Source organism: Malaclemys terrapin, chromosome 11, assembly GCF_027887155.1.
Source record: "Malaclemys terrapin pileata isolate rMalTer1 chromosome 11, rMalTer1.hap1, whole genome shotgun sequence".
In the NCBI taxonomy this organism is placed as follows: domain Eukaryota; kingdom Metazoa; phylum Chordata; order Testudines; family Emydidae; genus Malaclemys; species Malaclemys terrapin.
In genome coordinates this window covers 13,278,028-13,299,569 of record NC_071515.1, presented here as the reverse complement: position 1 = coordinate 13,299,569, position 21,542 = coordinate 13,278,028, and the positions used below count along the sequence as shown (strand labels likewise).

At 41.8% G+C, this 21,542-nt stretch overlaps 1 protein-coding gene across 1 annotated transcript in view; it reads left to right on the top strand.

Moving 5' to 3' along the window:
* The window catches only part of SPAG16 (sperm associated antigen 16), a 774,791-nt gene that overhangs the window by 645,350 nt on the left and 107,899 nt on the right, over positions 1 to 21,542 (top strand). The window contains exon 15 of the mRNA XM_054044528.1: positions 128 to 254. Coding sequence (XP_053900503.1) covers positions 128 to 254 — 127 coding nt within the window. The remainder of the gene's footprint in view (positions 1 to 127; positions 255 to 21,542) is intronic.

Genomic DNA, 21,542 nt, shown 5'->3' with positions numbered 1-21,542 from the left:
AGTGTTCATAAAACTGGTATAATTCAGTATTCGTAACATTATTACACATCAGCTCCATGTATGCCACTGTGCTTTCTTCTTCTCTGAAGCATAAATAATAATAAATTCATTTTGTAATACTTGGCAGGGTGACACCATTGTTTCCTGTGACTCCTACGGTGTGATGAAGTTCTGGGATGTTCGGAGGGTAACACCAATGGTATCTATAGATGCGGGCCCCCATCCTGGCAATCAAGTGGTCTTTGACCCATCCGGTAGGATCCTTTCTTAAACTTAGCCCTGACTATCAAAAGAAGTGTTTTGCTCTCAAAGCATTTTGTAATTGAGTTTAAAATTCTGAGGCCAGATCCCCAACTGGTGTAAATTGGCTTCAGTGAATCTATGCCTGTTTATACCAACTAATGATATGACAGATACTTATTTTAACTTGTCAAATTGTATTAATGCTCAGTTATTACGTAAAACCAAACATTTACAATGATGCAAAGAAAGAATTACATAAAGGTAAGAAATGCTCACTGTCTGAGGAAAACAGAGGGATTTATTTCTTCTCCTTTTCTGCTACTTCTTCATATGTTTATACAACAGTTGTGTTTCATAACCACCCATGATAAATTCTATTATTCTCCCTGGAGAGCCCCAGCATATTGAAATAAGTGGTCTATTATGTACAAAGAATTGAAATGCATGTATACCTCAACACTTCTTGCATCATCAGCCATATATTACAATATGTCACTAGCATTGTGACTGACTGCTCCTTTGTATTTTTAAGAGTGCCATTGTACAAAATGAACAAAAATAGCTTTGTTTTTACCTAGGACGTTAATCTTCACTTTCAAGGGGCAGATAATCAGTTGTATCACAGTACAAACTTAGGTCCCAATTCTGGAAAACATTCCTGTTCAGAGCAACACTTTAACATGTGCTCAACTTTAAGCATGCACTTAAGTACTGTTGAGGCCAAACACAAGCATTTAAATTAAATATGAGAGATGTGAGAGAGTAGCACTTTACTAATAATAGTACTACAGTCATAATGGTAAAAAAACCTACAGAATATGGAATATTATTTCACTGAGTTGCTATTACTAGAAAATGTTCCATGGAACACTGTGGCATTTTATAAGGAATTTTTCAGATCTCTATATTCAATCACTAAAGAATGTATGGCATGCATCCGACAAAGTGGGTATTCACCCACGAAGCTCATGCTCCAATACGTCTGTTAGTCTATAAGGTGCCACAGGACTCTTTGCTGCTTTTACAGAGCCAGACTAACACGGCTACCCTCTGATACTAAAGAATGTATTGTCATTTTCAGAAACTACGTTGACATTATACACTTTCCACTACTTTCACAAGTCTGAATTCAGCTGTGTTCTATATAAGAATATAGAGTTTAGAAAAATAGCTCACATTCTGCATGATGTGGATTTGAAGGAGTTTTGCTTTTCCATATCTGGAATGGAATGTAGGGGCATTTGTAAAGGAGTCACATCCCTGAAAAATGCAGTAGCAGTATTTTGAGCCAGATGGGAAGTTTCCAGTAGAAAGCTTATCGGTTTCAGATAGTCTGAATGGGCAAAATTTCCCATCATTTGGATAAAATCCAAAATTTTCTCTGCAGGAGTAACCACAACAGAGATGCCAAGTTGGGAAGAATGACCACAATGAAGCATAATTTAAAAACGCAGTCATAAGCAATAATATCTGACTAAAATAGAATATTACAGTATCTGTATCTCTGTTATTTGTATGCTGGTAGTACTTAGATGCCCTAATTAGGATTAAAGGCCTCTTTTTATTAGGCATTGTACAGAATGAAAAGGCAGTCCCTGTCCCAAATCACTTAAAATCTAATCATGCGTCTTGTTCCCATCGCCGAGATAGCCGCATATAAAAATTTACATAAATAAAGTATTCCGCTCCTTGTAAAACAATGTGATTATACTTTACAGAAGATTTTTGTTTTCTTTTGCCACCAGTTTAAGATAGTTACTGTGGGAAATCTAATGTCAAGAGAAAGGTCTTATATTTTGGTCTGAAGATGGCAAGATCCTTTGTCAATATGACACCTGCTGAAAGGGAGTTCTCCAGTGCAGGGCTGCTACCAAGAAAGCCTGGTTTCTTTGTAACATCATTGGGAGGCACCAGATGGTGCTGCTGAAGATGCTCTTTGCTAGTTCTGTTTATCTGAAAGTTACTGTTGGCAGAAGTGCTTATTGGCGCTGTGAGGCAGTTCTTTTCAGAAACTGAGAATATGAGCAGTAAAGTGATATTCATTTTCTCTCTGAGCCTCAATCAAAGCCCAATTAAGTTAATGGAAAGACCCTAGTTACCTAAAGTGGGCTTTGGATAGACCCCCGCCCCATGCCTTAGTCTTTCTCTGATTGAATATCAACAGTAAAGTCTATTCTCGCTCTGCCTGAGCTTTTCTCTCACTGGATCACTTTCTTAGGTGTAAATCTTGTCTACAGTTTAAACTTATGCAAACAAAATGTTACACCCTGTAGCGGGGTGGTCACCCGCTCCTGCCATGAAGGGCTTGAAATCAGCCCTGGGAGAGGATTGAGACTGCGAAAGGGCTGCTGCTAGGAAAGCAGCAAACCTTGGCTGATTGGGGAACCAGCCACAGCTGGGGCCACGCCCCAATCAGGCCCCAGCTGGCCTGTATAAAAAGGCTGGGAGCCAGGAGCTCAGAAAGGCTGGGAGCCAGGAGCTCAGAAAGGCTCTCTCCAGTCTTGGAGGGAGCAGGGCTTGGCTGTCTGCAGAAAGGGTACAGGGAGCGAAGCAGGGCTGGGGAAAGGCCAGAGGAGCAGGGGAGCTCCAGGCCTGGCAACTCCCCAGGCTTCAGGGCCTGGTCCTAGGCCCACAGAGGTACTGGGTGGTAGAGGAAGGCAGCTGGTCCAATCCCGCCCCCGCTCTCCCCCCGTGCTTATGATGGGTGGCTTTTACACTGCAGTCCGCCCCAGAGAGTGGGGGGGCTTGATGATGACTGGCAGTAGCCCAGACTGAGGCAAGGGGAGGATTTAGAGGGTTGGGGGTTCCCGAGAGAGGGGAGACTTTGTGCAGTATCGTGGCCTAACATTTCTGTGACTTATCCTTTATTATTAAAAACAGATCTGTCCTTTAGTAAGGCTTGGTCTACACTAAATCCCCAAATCGAACTAAGGTACGCAACTTCAGCTACGTGAATAACATAGCTGAAGTTCAAAGTACCTTAGTTCGAACTTACCTCGGTCCACACGCGGCAGGCAGGCTCCCCCGTCGACTCCGCGGTACTCCTCTCGCCGAGCTGGAGTACCGCAGACGACGGCGAGCACTTCCGGGTTCGACTTATCGCGTCCAGACAAGACACGATAAGTCGAACCCAGAAGTTCGATTGCCAGCCGCCGAACTAGCGGCTGGGTATAGACGTACCCTAAGTAAGTTTACCACTATCTCCAGGTGTTTATATCTGTTCTCCAGCACACATAGACCACTACACCTAACATTCACAAACCATGCACCTGTCAAATCCCCTCCTTTCCTCATCAGCAACCCACCAACCTTGCAGCATATGATGCACTCCGGTGTTTTTCACGGTTGCCATCCCGCAAATCCACCTGAAAAAATGAACAGCACAGTTAATAGCAACTGTTAGTGTAAGGAGTGAGCACTACAGGACATTCTCTTTGAACCCTAAAGTGCACACACTACTCTCCTGTTGTGTAAGGAAAGACATTTGGGATATGGCTGAGATGCAGAAACGAGCGAGTAGTACCAGGAAAATGTAGCACAGTTTACTATACCTGGCAGATACAGTGGGATGGGACGTTGTTTGTCCGTTTACACCCAGTTTGGGGAGAAGGAGGAAAATTGTGCTCTCTGTAAAAGAAGTGTGGTGGCGCTATGATTTCTGCTGCAAGGTTTGTTGTGATGTACAGACTGCTAAGCTTTCTAAACATGTGAGAGGCCTCCCTGTTTGTCTGTATTACATCAGAAAACACTGTTAAAAGAACACTACGATTCCCAAGGCAAGCATTCAATAGTTAGGAAATGCCTGTATTAAGGTTGCCTGTCCAATATTAATTTGGGCCCCTTGTGCATAAGGTGCAGTCTTTAATTACATGGTCACATGCTATTTTTTTCACAGGACTCCTGCCCCATTTAGTGCACAGGATGAACTTGAGTGGGTTGCTATTCAATATTTCTTTTTATTCTCAGGATTCAATTTGTGGACCCAGGCATTATTTACTGCACACCATCCAAACCTTGAACAGAGTCATCCCTTATGGGCTTTTTTGTGCTGTTGTCGTCATAGTTTCATTAATGCTTGTAAAGATTTAAGATACTATCTTCAGTCCACCTCTGTGGGGTGAGGTTGTATTATTATCCCCATTTTACACGTGGGGGATTGAGGCACAGAAATGAAAGCCAAAATTATCAAAACTGTCATCTGATTTTAGGTGCTCAAATTGAGATGCCTAGGAGGTGATTTTTCAGAGTGCCTAGCATTTCGTAGCCATGTGTGTGTTGGACTGCAGCTCCTATTGACCTCAGTTGCAGTTGTGAATGCTCAGCATGGCTGCAAATGAGGCGAGGAACTAGAGGAAGGGAAGGTTGGTCCTGTGAGCGAGGCAATTGAATGCTGCCTTAGAGAACAGGGTTCTGTGCCTGCCTTAGCCAGAGTTCCTAGGTGAATGTGATGCTGAGCAAGTTACATAAACCAACATTTTCATAGGTAATCACTGTATGTTCCTCATTTTCTAAGTATCCAACTTGAGACATGTGGGGTGTGATTGCAGAGCATTCTCAGTGGCAGCTTCTTCCACCTGCTCCTGTCCTCTAGTTCCCAGCTCCTGTTCTCCCCCGCACTCCACCTTTCCTTGCTCCTGCTCCCCTTATCCAGCATCTCCACCCCGCACCAACCTCCTGTTACTCAGCCCTCTGCATTTGAGCCTGGAAGCTTCCTCCTCCATATTATCGGGGTGCCTTAGCAGCCCACAACAGCTGGGAGGAGTAATTATAAGGAATGTCCAGCTCAGACCTGGGATGGAGCATGCTAAGTCACTCTGTGCAGATTGCAATCCAGGCAGCACATAGGAACTGTGAGGTGATGAAGCATGCTCTGTGCAGATGGACTCTTCAGAGAATTTAGCTGCCAAACTCTAAAAAGTCTGTACTGAGCATGTACAGATTGAGATTGTCCAGAGGATATAACCTGGCTAAATTAAGACAAATTTTCATTAGGATAGCAAAAGACACCTGCCAAATCTCAAGTCCCTGCTCCAAAGCATAGAGGCCCTAGAGCTTCACAACAAATGGTTGACAGATCTTTTGCCCATTTTCAAAAAAAAAAAAAAAAAAACAACATACTTTTCCCTAATCTAATAAAATTGCTGAACCATTTTAGCTGAAACTTTCCCCCAAAAATCAGCCTTAGGCAGGGTCTCAAAAGGGAATATTTCAGCCTGAACCATGTAAAGTTGGAAAAGTTATAAGCAACTGAAACCAGGGTCTTATAATGGAAAGTGTTGGGCAACTTTAACTATACAGGTCACTGCCTCTGCTGCTTAGAATATTATATTAGCAGTTTTAAAGTAAATATTGTTATAATTCCAAACTTCTGGTCCTCATATACTGCATGAGCTCAAGTCAAACAACAAGAAGGATTTGTCTGTAGTCATTTTTAATTGAGCAAAAAGGTGCCAAAGCAAAATTGAATACATGGTCATTTTCTGTAATCTGTAAGGTTGATTTCATAAATGGGATAATCCTTTAATAGAAGTTTCAGTTAATTTGGTCAGCATTTTATTTGCAGAAACACCCAGGGCAAATAGAACATTATTAGCGAAAGACTGTAGGCTGCTCAGGTGGCACTAGAAATAACTACTAACCTTGTTTTATCTAAAATTGAATTTAAAACAAACATTTAAATGCAATTTATACCAACTTTGAGCTCAGAGGTTCCAGCTCCTTTTTATTTTAGGTGGAAAATAAAAGCCTGTGCAGCTTGTTTTTATTTCATTGAACAATGTGCAAATGTAAGAAAAGGACAAGTATTTTATTCTGGGAAAATCAAACTTTTGGCTTTCTAGCACTTACAGTGTGATGAAATATCTATAATCTTCAGATCTACAATGTGCATTTTGGAGTCACTCTGATATTCTTCACTTTTTTCCTACTGACCTCTTGGAGGGGGAGTACTAAGAGCTACTTTGGGATTTAGACTGTATATAAGCACAAGGAAATAAGGACCCTCTTTACATTTTCTATAGACAGGCTAACCTGGCTTTCGGTTATTCACCTGTTCACTCCCTGTAATAGATGGGAGGGTAAGGGTGAACCTGGGTTCTACACCAGACCCCTCACTGGCCAGAGTAGATGAGCCATCGCCTGGTGGAGGAGTTAGTAATTAACTGTTGGTCTAGATCAGTGGTAAATTATTACATCCAGGAGTGAGGAGAAAGCAGAGGACGAATTGTGACTAGAGCTGGGGGGACATTTTAGCACAAAGGAAATGTAGAGTGAAAAATGGCTGCCTTCTGAAAACAGACTTTTGGCAAAAAATTGTTGACATCTTACTGTTTTTTGTTTTTGAGTGTTTCCACAACATTGTTGTTCGTTTTTTTTTTTTTTTTAATTCAAATCATGTTTGAAATTGTGATGGAACACGATTTTGATCATTGATGTTAAAACTTTGGAAAATGCACAAAAATGTTCACAACAAATGAAAAATGGGTCCACTTTGAAATCTGTGAACAGGAAATGATTCCACACTTTCATAAATTCTATACAAAAATGTTTTTCTTTATTTCAGTGACTTGGGGGGGGAGGAGTGTGTGAGGCACACTGCTTCCTGGGGCTATTCCTGGACTGGCACAGCCTATGCACTATCCATTACCTAGAGGCATAACCCAGTCCATAGAAATTTGACTGACAACCCAGGAAGGAGTGTAACAGAAATAATCCTTTTGCTAAAAAGAGGAGAAATAGCTTAGTAGAATAAATTCAGATCTGGCTAAATTACTATGTGCTGTGCTTTAAAAACAAAACAAAACAAAAGAGAGAAACCAAGCAAATAATTACTTGATATTTTGTACTGAAATGTATTTGAAGATCTGATCCTGCAATTGGAAGCACACACCCAAAAATTATTTCATTTCCTCAATTTCAGCTGGAGTTTTGGGTCCAGATCTTTGCTAGAGATTGGTGCCAATGACAGTGATATTCTTCTTCTCTCCCCTGGTTTTGGTCACTTTGCACCTATCAGGAGGCACAAAATGGAATCTAGTTCTAACTGGCCAGCTGAAGACTCTCCCAGCCAGGGAGAGCTCTCACTCAGTCTAATGCAGCTCTCCTGCATTAACTGCCTGGCCATGGGGGCGGGGCGGAATGCACCTCCACTCCACCAATGCTCAGTCTTTGAGGACCACCGCCAGCTGACATAAACTGGAGTAGTCTAGAATTCAGGTGCAGGAGAGAATCTGGGCCCTTATCTCCCCATTTTTCCTGGTGTTTTTACCTTTCACTTTATTTAGTACCCTCTTTCTTATGGTTAAAGTAGAACTTGACAAAAAAGAGATCCCTCATGCAGCATTTATGGAGTTAGCATTTGTAGCAGCAGTAAAATTTATTTATTACAAGCATCCTATTGGCTTGCATCTTTTTAATCCCAAAAGCAGATTATATAACAACACTAATAAATCTTCAGGGTACTTTTCCCCTCATCATTCAATGCCTGAGCTTCAAATTAATTTAGGATAAAATAAGGAGAATATGGAAATATAGTTTGCTATATCTGACTCATCCTTTGGAATTGCACGGCATTTTTCTGAGTTCGGTGTAAAAATTCAGACAAACCAAAAATCCCTACTTCTAGTTGTTATCCACTCTTGATTTTCTGTCTTACAGGCAGTGTTATAGATCCACCTACCAGGAATAAAGTAGGTGAACCGATCATATATATATATAACAGCTCATCTTTCCACTTCCCTCCAGTTCTTTTGCCTTCTTCAGCCTGGAATAATTGGAGTTTGTGTCTCTCCAGTGGGGAGCAATCTAGACAGCCAGCTAGTTCAGTAGGTCTTTCAAAGGGTCTGGGTCATTTTGCAGCCTGTGTGGATGTGATTCCTGGCCCCTTTGGCATCTTAAGTCCTTAATATTAGCCTGGTGGCAATCTATCCAGGAATTTTTCTTCCCAAGTCAGCTTAGTCCTCCTTTTGCCTAATGGTTCTCCTAACTGCACTTTTAGTGGGCCTCTTTCCTATCCCAAATCTTCCCATTACCAGCTGTACAGATGCCAGCTTTTTAAGTTGAAGTGTCTGTGTGGATCCACTCTTGGATCAAGGAGAACAGTCTTTCTCTGGCCAACAGAGACTGAGCATAAACCTCCTATAGCCTCAGGCTATCTTCTTAGCCCTACAAACTTGAGAATCCCCAATATTCTATAAGCATGTATGATAGTGGAGCAACCAATAGTCAACAGTCACAGATTAAACAGAACAGAAGAGACAAGGAGCACTCTTTTCCTTTTGGAACTATGTTATCTGGGTGTCTGGTTGGTATCTAGCATGTATCTCTTCAGGAGATCACTCTGCAGCTCAAGCATTTATTGACTCAGCCATCACTAATGAAGACAATGGAGGCTTAATAATTTTCAGCCAGTATGTCTCCAGCTGGCAACACCAATAATGGCCTGGTTCACCTCAACTTTATCATCCAAACTCCCTTGTGTTTGCACCTAGTCTGTCAGGATCAGATCCCTGCTCACAGGTGTTTTTGCAAAGCATTGGGACAAACAGCTATTGCTGTCACAAGCCAGTGTTTTCAGGAAAATAACAAAGAATAATTCAGAAGTATTGTTGTTTGTCTCCTGGTGCTCAGACATCTCCGGTTTTTGGAACTGTGGAAGGTCTTGTGTCTTCTGCACTTGTTTGGCCTAAGGCCTGATCCTCTTTCCTTGTCCTGACTGGGCTATATGGCTGTATCTCAAGATGCCTCTCTTGGTCTTAAAGTCTTACAAGCAACACATTAATATAAGCCCTCCTCCAGGCATTGCTGACTACATCTACTGGCTGTCCTTGACTGACTCCGTGGTTAGGATAGGAATACAGGGATGTAAAACAAGGCAAAATTGCTCAATGATCATTCCTTTTGTTGTAGTCCTCTCTTCTTCCATCAGACATCCTTCTCCCCTGACTACCGCGTTGCATCTCGTTTCTCTCTCTCTCACACAATCTTCCTTTGCCTCTGAAATTCTCTAACTGGAAAGAAGTGGGTAGACCAGGGCCTTCATATATAGGATCTGATTGACAGGTATTTTGCCTCCTTGTGTCCTTGTAGGTGAAGCCATATAGCACTGTCTATTCCTGACTGTCTCTGCCTTCCAAAGGGAAGGAATTGCCAGTGAGTAATTTTTCTTTGTTTACCAAGGGGAGTTATGCTGTACAATACTTATGCCGTGACATGAACATTTTTCAATGTGACCAGAGTCCATGCTATTTAAATGTGTAGAAAGGAAGAAGAGGATTTTAATATGTATAACTACATTTTCACTATGCACACATGATTTAAAATGTACGAAATATTTGGATCTTGGAAAGGAGAAGGGGAATGGTTTGGAAACTCGGTGCTTTATATTTTTTGCCCGAAATGCAGGATTGTATTTTGTATATTTGTCTGTTTTCTTTGCTGATTTAATGGGGTGGGGACTCTGTACTACTGCAGGCAATTGCTTTGAGCTTTTAGCACTTTGAAGAGATTAACCCCATTGATATTCTCTTCATCTTTGCTAGGGAGGAATGCTTCCTTCCCCTGAGTGCAGCAAGATGGACAGCTGTTTAATAGAGCCAGCTTTTGTCAAGTAGATACACTGTAGTATTAAATATTCTCTTCTCACATGCCTGCATATCTCTAACATTAAAACGAAGTTCTGGATGCAAGTGTGGTACCTCATTAGAGCAATAAACTGATCTGTTAGTTTTGTTGAGTACCCCAGGTTGAATGCGGCAGTAGCTGACTGGTTAAACATTAGTCTTTAAGGAAAAGCATGACTCTCAGCTATACTGGCACTAAGCCCATAACTTGATGATGGGTGAATCGTTTGTTCTGAGAGTGTGTGCCAGAAATGTCCACATGATTTTTGAAATCCCTGTGTTAAACTAACACAACCTGAAAGCAATTGGAGGTTTGCACTTCCCAAGTGGAACATAACTGATCAAAATTTTGATTCTCTCATAGCTAACGACAAACCAGATTATTTAATTTTTCAATAGTTTTTTTTTTAAATCTCCCTTAAACTGGGCACAAGTATTTTTAAATATAAATCTATTCAACATCTCAAATGTTTTCCTAGAGCGTTGGCTGCTCTTGTGACTTTACTAAGTCTATGTGTTCTTGAATTTATGTTAATTCTAGTTCACAAAGGTACAATTATTACATTTCCAGTTTGAATGTGTTTACAAGTATTTAATGAAAACTCCTTTCTTTTATTCTGGAAGCCTGACTGCACTATTCCATCTAAAGTCTGTTGATCTAAAGTCTGGCTTAGATACAAGACTTCATCTCCTGATTAGCTTATTCCTACAGACACTAAATATCCCTTGAAGGTCATCCTATCCTTTCTTCCATGAAAACTTCACTTAAAGATCAACAGCTTAGTCAGTTCTTGTGCTTTGAGTAAGGCTTACTCTACTATACTTTGTTAAAGGGATCAGTATTGCCTTTATATATATATATATATATATATATATATATATATATATATATATATATATATATATATATATATATATATATATATATATATAATAAAAAGCAGGAATTTATAAAATAAAGTATCAAATGAATCTGACAATATGTGTGCGTGTGCGTGTGTGTATATTTTTTTTAATTTAGGGTAAAGAATATAGGGTAAAGATATAACAGGCATTCGGTGACAAGAGGATGACTCAGGAGATTAGTAATGGGGTGCAGAGATTGTCACCTCTTGGTCAGTAGTTAGAATCTGGCTCAGTTCAATAGCGATGAAAAGTCTGACAGCTTTTTGATGACCAATCCAAAATGAGCTGGTGGACTTCATGAAAAGTTGTACCTCATTTAGTAGCCTAATAACTGGCACTAATTGACACCTCCATTGGTGGTCTAAGTGGAGAGAGGGAAGGGTTGCATCTCCAGTTTGGGAATGAAGCATATTCAAAGAGTGGAGGGAAGAGAGAGCACAGCTGCCTATGCTAGTTCTGCTAGATATTCTCCAGTGCTTTGAGTCTGGCACCTTTCGTAAGCATGTAATCTTCTTTAAAATGAAATACAATAAAAAGTGCAGTCATAAATTTATATTGACAAATTATCAAGGGGGTTAAAAGGCCCAATTAGGGACAAAAAGTGATCCATAAGGTTATGCAAAATATAATCTCCATACTTATGAGGGCTTGTTATATCTCACAGACCTATCTCTGTGATTTCCATGCTCTTGAAGGGTTATCTTGGTTTCCCCAGAAGGAAGAGAATGAATGGGCCTTCCAAATGGGAACCAATGCAGGGTTTAGGAGTGACTGACCTCTCACCTCCCAGCCTAGGGATAGGACATGGGGTGACCATGCAGCCATTCCATCTCCACTAGTACATATCACCGACTGTAATAATAATAGTCACCTGTTATTCTCCCCTGGATGGAAGCATCCTTGTTTGGTATGAAGGAACAAGGGCCAGAAGGTCTGAAACTTGCTTCAACAAAAGCATCTGTCATAATGCATGTTTTCAGGCTTCCATGCCTGCAAAGCAGTCTATTCCAGTGGCTCAAGACCTCTATACTGGAGTTCCCCTCAAGCCTAAACAGGAAGATAGTGGCACAGACACCCACTGATTCCTACAGATGTCAGCTCAGCATCATTGAACCTCCTGGTCTGTGAGATGATCCTATTTCAGGATCCTCTCAAACTCCCAGACCGAAAGCACTTGAGGCACTTGGCCTGGAACCTGAAAGGACTTGCTTTCTAGAGAATGAATATTGGGGAGAGCTCTTTGACTTCTTGCTCAGATCTATTAACTGTCCACAAATCTGGGCATTTCAAGGGCTTCTGAGATCTTGGTGCTTTTAAAAGGACAAGAATCCCATTTTTCCCAACCAGGAATATATTGCAGTTTCTTCTAGATGGACTCTGTCTGGGTTTGAGCCCTAGCTCCCTGAAGGTCCAAGTCTGTGTTAAGAGCCTTTTAGCATGTTCCTTTCATTCCCGGCCTGTTTTTGCAGCAACATCACACATCCAAAAACTTTGAAGTTGTGTCTCTGCAGAGATGCCATTGGGAGACTACTACAATGATTTGAAGTTTCAGGTAATCTCTAAATCTTCTTTTTTTGAATATATGGAGGTGTTTTCTGGATATTTCCTATTATGTTTTGCCTGTTAGCAATTACATAGGACAGGAAAGCTAGTAAGTTTGGGGGTTATATCCATCTGAAATCCTTATATGCATTTTTTTTCCCAGATGAGGTGATTCTTGGGCCTGAACCAGAATTTTCTGTCTCTCAAAATTATTGTTTTCACTCTTTGCTTTCCTTGAATTTTAAGACCTTCCACTACTAAGTGAATAAGTTGGACACTTTACGTAGGGTTGGGACATTCAAATTTGTTTTATGCATAACTAGTGCTTGAAGAAAATTGGATTAAATTTTAGGATAAGGTCAGTGCCTAAGAAGGGGATGTGAACTGTTCATATCCACTATTTCTAGACTGATAAATTTAGAAGAACAGCACAGTGCTTCATTCAAGGAATTTTTTGCTATGTGGCTACCTGGCCTTCAATGCATGCTTTTATTTATTACATTAAAACAGATGTGTTTGTCTGAGTTTTGGACAAAGGGTTTTCCTTGATTTTCCTTTATTAAAATGCTTCATATAGTGAGGGAAGAAAAAAATCAAAACTAAACAAAAAAACAACAAAAAACAGAGGCAACCTCCTCAAAATCCCTAAACACTCAAATAAGAGCTGGTTTTCCCCATCGTAGTTCAGTTTTCTTGATGTTATATATTTCCCTCCAAATTGTTTTACTGCTGGCTACTTCCCAGTTGTAACAAATCTTGGAGTACCAACAGCCATCTGGGAGAAAGATAAAGTGTACTTACCTACATGTATTTTTTTCCTTCTCTGAAATGAGCACCTGGTTCTCCTTGACACCCCACCCAAGACGTCATCTAACTTGCATTAAATTCTAGTTGAAGGGAAATATCTGAGTCAATCCTCTTTTTTTTCCCTTATGGACTATTCCTGCAGAGAGATGGAGAAATGTTGGGATTCCCTCACATTGATATCTTACTTAGCCATAAGTCTCTTCATTTCCATGTAATATATAATAGATGAATAAGTAGGTAAAAGATAAATTACCCAGCCTGAAGATGACTAATCTTTCATAATGTTTATTAATTGGAATTTATAGTTTTTCTTCTCAGCTTGGACAGTTGGCTGAGTTCCATAGCCAATCAGTTCTCTGAACAGCTCCACCTGCTGACATTGTGGTGTGGCTAGAGAGGGATTTAAAAAAAAAATAGAAGAGAGCCTCTGTATTGGAAAATTAGGAGGTTATTGTGGTTATTCAGGTGCCCACTTCAGAGTAGGAGAACTATGGGTGTCACAAGGGGACTGGCCCCATTAACAAAGAGCAGGTACAGTCCACCTGTGCCTGGTTAGTTGCCTTCTAGCAGCAGGAGAGAACACACCCGACCTACATAAAGGGTCAGGCAGCAATGGGGAGTGAGGATGGGGCAGCTGGGAATGAACAGTAGTGGAGAGCTAGAAGAAGCTCAGGGCCGGAAGAGCAGTGGAGTTAAGTTTGCCTGCTGACCTCTGCAAGCCAAGGGAGAAGAGGAGGTCCAGGGATCCAAAGAAGTGAGGTTTTTACTCACGAAAGCTTAGGCCCAAATAAATCTGTTAGTCTTTAAGGTGCCACCAGACTCCTTGTTGTTTTTGTAGATACAGACTAACACGGCTACCCCCTGATACTTGAGTACCTGTGGAGTGGTATTTCAGACAAGGGACAGGGAGCTGGGATGAACCCAGGAAGAACTGAGAGCTGGGAAAGCTCAGGGTCAGGAGACCAGTGGAGGGAAGTTTGCTCTATGAGCTCTTTGAGCCTGTGGAGAAGGACGGTCCAAGGGACAGCTCTGGGGACAACCAAGGAAGGCCTCAGACCTGAAGCCCAGGCTGGGCAGACCTAGGTTACTTTGCATTTTTGTTATGATCAGACAAGGAAGACACTGTTTATTTTGAACTTTTTCATTTGGGCTTTGAGTTAAGTTTGGGGACACCAGGGAGATGCATGGGAACCTGCTGCTCTGAAGAAGGAGGCAGAGGAAGAGCCTGGCTTTCATATTATAGTGGTGGACTACGTGATGCTGGGGGGTTTATTTTGAAGAATTTGTGTTAATAAATTTGTCTGCTGCCAGGGCACTAGTGAATCTAAGATCAAAGATGGAGTTTATGAGGAATCTTATAATAGGGAAACTGAGGTCAGGGCACCTACAGGGCCACCTCTAGCCATGAAGGGCTTCTCCAGAAAGACCTGCCTTGATACAATGTGTAGGTAAGTAATTTTACTTTTGGTTTGCTGAGTGCAGTATTATTTTTTACTGATGTGTATATACATGACCTCAGAGGCAAGGAGATGGGAGCACTTTTAAATTCTAGAAATTAATTATTTTACTGGCCAAAGACTGGAAGTCCCCAAGTTCATAGATACAAAAAACAAAGTCCAGGTGGAAAGCCCTGACTGATTTGACTACGCCTTTGAGGGAGGCCATTCTTCTCTAACATAAACGCTGGCCCCTGCATGATGTGAGGGTGAGCTGGCGCCTCAGACCCTGAATGGTGACAGCTCAGTAGCATAAGTGGACTAAGCACAGGACTCAGAGTGAGAGACTTCTGCATTCAAAACATGACTGTAGCACTGTGGCTGAAGCGGAGTTGCTCTTACCTTTTGTTTGCCTTAGATTCCCCCACAGTACAATGGAGATAGACCTCAGCAAATAATTCACTCTAAATATCTTTTTAAATTTTGTCTGTTTTTCTACTCATTACCTGGTTCACCTCGAGGATCTTTTCTCTCCTTGGAAGGATCCTCCTTCTGGTGTCCAGAACAAAAATCTAGTGCCAAACAACCATCCTCCCCTAGGCAATGTGGTTCTCACACATAGCGAGCAGGTCCTCCACACCAATGGTGCCAGTTATGGGGGCCTGCAGGAGCCATCCCCCTCCCCCTCAGTTTTTGCACTTGCTCCAAGGTCCATAGGCTGTGGAGCTGGGGGGGGGGGGGAGGACTATGGCCTGACCATTTTTAAAGAGTGGTTTCATCAGTGTAGCTGCTGCTGAGTCATCCAGAGCATTACTCCAACTGCCTAGTCAGTGCTACTGAAATTTGAGCTGGCTGTCTCTCCGTACGGACAAAGAGTGACCGGGCCAAATTTCAGTAAGTGGCATTATGGTCACATGACCAACACAATATGGCCCCTCTTACCCTCCATCCAGACAGAGGACTGTCCAGGCCAAATGGTGCTGCAGCCTGGCACATGGAGAGTCTGTTCCTATATGGTGTAGTGCTGGGGAGTCCGTTGAGAACTTGTGCAGGTAAGAGATAAGGGAGACTCCCTGACCGACGGAGCCCCGGTATACCTGTTGGGGTTTGGGGGGACTAACTGGTACTGGAATGGAGTCCCTGCCAGGTGGGGGAGGTACTGGAATTTCCCTCCCCCCAAAAAATCTGAATTGACACCACTGCATCACACCCACATGCTCAGATCCCTCCCAGTTGCTTTTGCCCTTCCCCTAGCGATGGCACTGCTTGGGAAGTTGAGTGGCCCTCCATGCCTTGTGCTGTGGTGGGTCCCCAGGATGCGGGATGTTTCCAGAGGCCAATCTGTCATGTGGTTATATAGAACATCTATCTTTGGGTGTTGACTCGCCTGCCTGCCTGGCCACACTCCAGACACATAACCAGACTTCCAGGTGCCCAATGTACTGTCATCACCTGATGCTTCTCCTTCCAGGGGAGGTACTTTCTGATGCCAGGGACCAACCAGCATAATCCAGAACTAATTCTGGCCCATTGTATTTTACCAGTCCTTTACTCTTTCTTTTGTATGTGTCTGGCTAGAAATCATTCATTCGCGGATTTTAAACCCTTCTAAAATAGAGAACATTTCAAACTTGGAACAAGGGGCATGTAACCCTCACATGACCTCATCTTAAAGAGTCAGCTAATAACTGACTAATAGGAAAATGTGTCACTATTTCCCACAACCTTATACTGTAAGGTCTATCTGGTTTATTATTATTATTAGATGTGAGTCTAAGATGCAAAGTTTAGCGCTGAGTTAAGCTGCTCCCTATCCCTAAAATACAGCATTATTTGAATTCAGGGTTTGGTGTGGCCTATTGTATAGAGTCATCCTGCCATGAAACTTAAATTCCAGTGTGGATTTTGACTTCTCCTTTCCCCCCATCACCTTGGCAAAATGAGCAGTAGTTCATACCCTAGGTTTTTATTTCTGGTTCCTCTGTAGCTTTTGTTTCCTCAGGGTATTCCATGCTGGAGTTGTCAATTTCAAACACTCTGCCAGTAAATTAATATCTCAACGATATGTTTTAGTAAACAAAGGCTCCTCTTTCACACAAAGGAAAACAACCCTGTTCATTGCCCTTTTAGAAAGAAAGTAAACAAAAAGTTTGTAACTGGAATTTTTGTCTGTGACTCCTACTGTCTATATCCCCTTTCCTTCACCTTAATAAATCTGCCAACCTCAGCCTATATTCTCCTTGAAATGTCCCAGGTAACATAATAGGCACTGTATAGTGGTGATTTGTTTATTTTTATTATTATTTTAGCTGTAGCTGCAAACCTGCCCTTTAAGTAGCTAGATAAAAGCATCGATGCCTTTTTACCAAAAACTTTCATGGTGCAGAGTAGTAGTGCTTTTTCATACCATTGTTTCACAAGGGGCTCATTTACAGATCACTAAGATAACACATGAGAGGGGTATGTTAGGTCATAGTCATTGATCCCACTTCCTTTTTAATGTTGGCATATCTCCTTGTCACAATTAGAGCTGTGGAGATAGGGAAATGTAAGTATCTCTAGACACCGCAGTACCTACTGGCCCATGGTAGTCAGAAATCTGTTGATTTATTCTCCAAAGCCTAGCTTGTACCTGGTCCTTGCCAGGGTTCAGGAGAATGGAAGCACCCAAGGATCCTTCCCTCGGCCTTGGCATCCCCTGCATAAAATCCAAGCTAAATCTTTAGTGACCAGGCTTGAAGGGACTCGGCGACTGCACCTCAAAAAGGCAAGTTACCCAAGGGGAGGGGAAAGTGGTGTTCTGACATGGCTGTACACTGCCCCAACATGAGTCAGTGTGCATATTATGGCAGCTGGCCACAAGAACTCTGAATATTGATTACTGTCCAAAACTAGTTCCAGAAAATTACTGTTAGAGGGGTTTCAGTTAACTGCAGGTGTCTTTTTTTTTTTTTTTTTTTTTTTTTAGTAGCTGGAGGATGCATTTTAAGAAAAGCTTCCCCCCCCCGGGTTTTACCTGTGCAAAAATGGAGGAAACCTTTCATTTTTGCTTCTTCTGTTTTTAATTGCATATTGCACGTGCTGTACCTGTACATCTGAACAGGTATACCCGAAGGACACACAACATATACATTCTGTGTGGAAGAAAAATAGTTCTTATTAAGGTTTCGTCAATGATGGCATCTAATTGCTTCAATGAGTTTTAGCTCAGCTTCCCCATGCTGTGTTCATCCACTGGCTTCTGGGGCAAGAGAGCCGTACCAGATGTGGTCCGGTCTTTCTGATGAGGTAGAATCTTTGGGAGCTCAGTATCTCATTTGTGGAGCAGAGTGCTCCTGGTCAGTTTCAATATCTGGTTGGCCCTTGGATACAGGTGCAAGGGAAGCCTATTAGGCTCAGCTGGCATGCAGCCCTTGAGAGACAAAATGGGGTACCAGGTCTACTGCAGGAGAGGTCCTCTAGGAGCTGTATTCTGTCCTGCTGCTGTTCCCTTCACCCAGCTCTTTCTTCTACACAAATGGTTGATGTCTGGGCTCAGCTGACATGCCAGGAGGTCCAAACCATGGGCAGGCTGTCTGGGTCCTGCAGGAGGTTGGCCTGACTATCAATTGGGTTCCTGGTCGAGCTCTCATGTGGTGTTTGTCTTTTAAACACACACAGGCAGCCAATTTCAGTTTAAATTGACCCAGCCTGTGTGCTGCTCTCTGAGAGCTCCAGGGAGCTACTTTTCTCCAATCCTACCCCATCCCGGACTAGAAAAGGTGGCTACATTTGCTACGCATTTTATAATAGTTCATTTTTATTGTTAAGTTATACTTTAAAATACATTTCATTTCTTTTCCTATTAGAAAAATCCTTTTGTTCTAATTTTTGAAGTTCACGTTTCTGTTTTGTCTTCTCCTTTGAGAATGACAGGTTACAGGGGCAGAGAGGTGAACCTTGCAGTAATGCTAACGGGGGAGGGCAAAAATGGCAAAAGCAGGGGCATTTAATAAGTGAAGACACAATAGTTGCGTATCTATAAAATAAAGAATAGATACTAATGCGCGTATGGTTGCACAGATAATATTGCCCAGGTGCAGTGCACTTTTGCTGTATGAGCCAATGTTTTACTATGAAAACATGGTGTGTGGTGGGTTTTTTTTTTTTTTTTTTTCTTTTTTTTTTTTTTGATGCCCTGCCTAGGACTGGATAACAAGCTCTTATCACAAGAAACTACCCAATTAGGTGAGCAGAACTGCTTGCTGAATACAGACACTGCAGAATGATCATTAGGACTTCGCCTGTGCCATCATAAAAAGCAAGAACAGTGGGCCCTATCCTGCTCCCACTGAAGTTAATAGCATAACTGTTGGCTTCCCTGAGGGCACAGCAGGGCCCGTTGCTTCTGCTGTCTGCACAGACAGGGTTTTCTATGCTAGCCTCTAATGGCTCTATATCTGTCTGATTCCTCATAATCATGGAGGAGACATGTGACCCTCACCTCTGCAACATCCCAGCCATTCATCATGGAGAGAAAACAATTACTGAGAATGTCATTCTCTGGCTAACAGGAGGAATTCCCCCCAGGGTTGCCCTTATAATGTGAGCACCTTGTAACATAGTGAAATGCAGTTTAAAGTTTGATGCTTTGACTGTTTGGGTCTAATACAACCCAGATACCTTTGATTTCATAGATGTTACACAATTTTACAAAACAAACCACCCAGCGCAGTCAATATTTGTTTTGGTAGGCAAAGCAAATACTTTCCAAGGAACTGTTGTGAACAGATGGACTCTCATTCATTAAACAGACAGTCCCCTAAGAAAGTGGTTTGTTTTGCATAAAATGTATTGTTTCCATTGAGGGTTACGTGGCCATTTGGTCTAATTATTTTTCATATTTGGCCATTGTATTGTGAATGTACAAAATGGGCAGAATGTCAGGAAAGATGAAGCAGTGTGGCGCTGAAAGCTCTGGTGGATGTGAACTGTCATATATTAAAGAAACCAGTTACTTGTGGAACTGCTATTTCTACTTGTACAAGCCCATCTGCTTACAACTATTTCTGTTCCCCATGGAGCAATATACCCCTTATGTGAAGAATTCCCACTAGAGGTCATAGACCTCTTACCACTCAAAAATGCTGTTCTCCTGCTTATTTTCCCCTCTTTCCTTGCTAAGAAGCTATACAATTATTATTATGCATATACTGTTTCTTAGAGAACTAAGTCACTTTAGCACATAAAGTTTAAATGAGTTTTATTTTTTGTCATTTGGTCATGAATAATAGCCCCTGCAAAACACCGACATCTCTCTTTGACCACAGCAGCTTTTTTCTCTCTTTTGTTCTCAGCATGAATCCTTTAGGCAACCATTTCTCAAACCTAGGATACTAATTCTTTCATATCTAATTTAAAACCATGTGGGAAGGCTGCTTGCACATTGGTCAGAACTGCATAAAAGCCTTACTTTGTTAAGGTTTATTTTAGAAAAAGGAATACATGGGCTCAAAAACTTGTGGTCATCTTCAAGCCACTGTCTTAGCATTTCTAGGCATTTAGGGCTGATATTTTGCCACTTGTGAAGAGCAGGCATGTATATACTGATTTAGAGTATTCTGAGTACATCATCAGAAGTACCTCATAAGCAGAATTACCAGGAAAAACATCAGAGATAAGCATATGTGCTTTTTAGATCTCTTTATTGAACCTTGAGGGTCGAAGTGGATGTATCTGGCCTCAAAGATGAGACCGGGAGGTCAGCTTTTAAGAATCACTTAATTTTTTTTTTTCTTTTAAGTTGGTGGCATAATCTCCTTCTAACTCGATTGAACCTCTGTAGATTGTATTAAAATTCTTAGAATATAGAATTCTGTAAGAGTTCCAAATTCTAGTTTAATTATGTTAGGGTATGTCTGCACTACCCACCGGATCGGCGTGCAGCAATTGATCCAGCGGGGGTCGATTTATCACGTCTAGTCTAGATGCGATAAATCGATCCCTGAGCACTCTCCCGTCGACTCCTGTATTCCACCACTGCAAGAGGCACAGGCGGAGTTGACGGGGGAGCGGCAGCAGTCGACTCACCGTGGTGAAGACACCGCTGTAAGTCGATCTAAGTTCGTCGACTTCAGCTATGTTATTCACGTAGCTGAAGTTGCGTAACTTAGATTGGTTCTCTCTTCCCCCCTCCCCCTCCCCTGTGTTGATCAGGCTTCAGTGTTAAGCTCTTAATGTAAACTTTAGAGACAGAGAGAGTGCAGAATAAGATAAGATCAACTCAAAAAAGGAACAATTTATATTAGTCCCTTCAAAGAAATGCTAACTTGATTTGGAGAATTGAATTTCAGATTTAGAATGTTTCTTTTTCCTGCCAAGTTCACTGGAACTCCAAATCCCTTAATTTCTGATCAGTTGTAAAACTAAATTCCTGACCACCTATAGGGACAAGGTGGGTGAGGTAATATCTGTTTTTGGATCAACAAAGGTGGGTGAGTTAATATCTGTTTGGTGAGAGAGACACACACTTTCAAAATTACACAAAGCTCTTTTTCGGGTCTGAACGTTCTTCAAGCCCAGACCTGCAGAAGAACTCTGTGTAGCTTGAAAGCTTGTCTCTTTCACCAACAGAAGTAGGTCCAGTAAAAGATATTATCTCATCTGCCTTGTCTTTAGTATCATGGGACCAACAATCAGCTACAACAACACTGACAACTTGTAGTAATTAAAGATCTCACAATGCTTTGATATAGTAAATTTGCTAACCCAGGTGTCCTGGTCATCATCTTCTAACTTGTGTAATTACATCATGCCTACCTAAACCCACCCCTTGTAGGATACAGTATTGTTCACAATGGCTTAGGACAGGAAGTGCAGTGTTATGTTCTGTCCATATTTCACTCATCGGTGTTTCTATTTTAGCGACAAGTGACATTCTAGGTCCCGATCCTGCATTGCTGGCCAACCCTTGTGCTTACTAGAGCCCCATTAATTTCAGTGGGGCTCC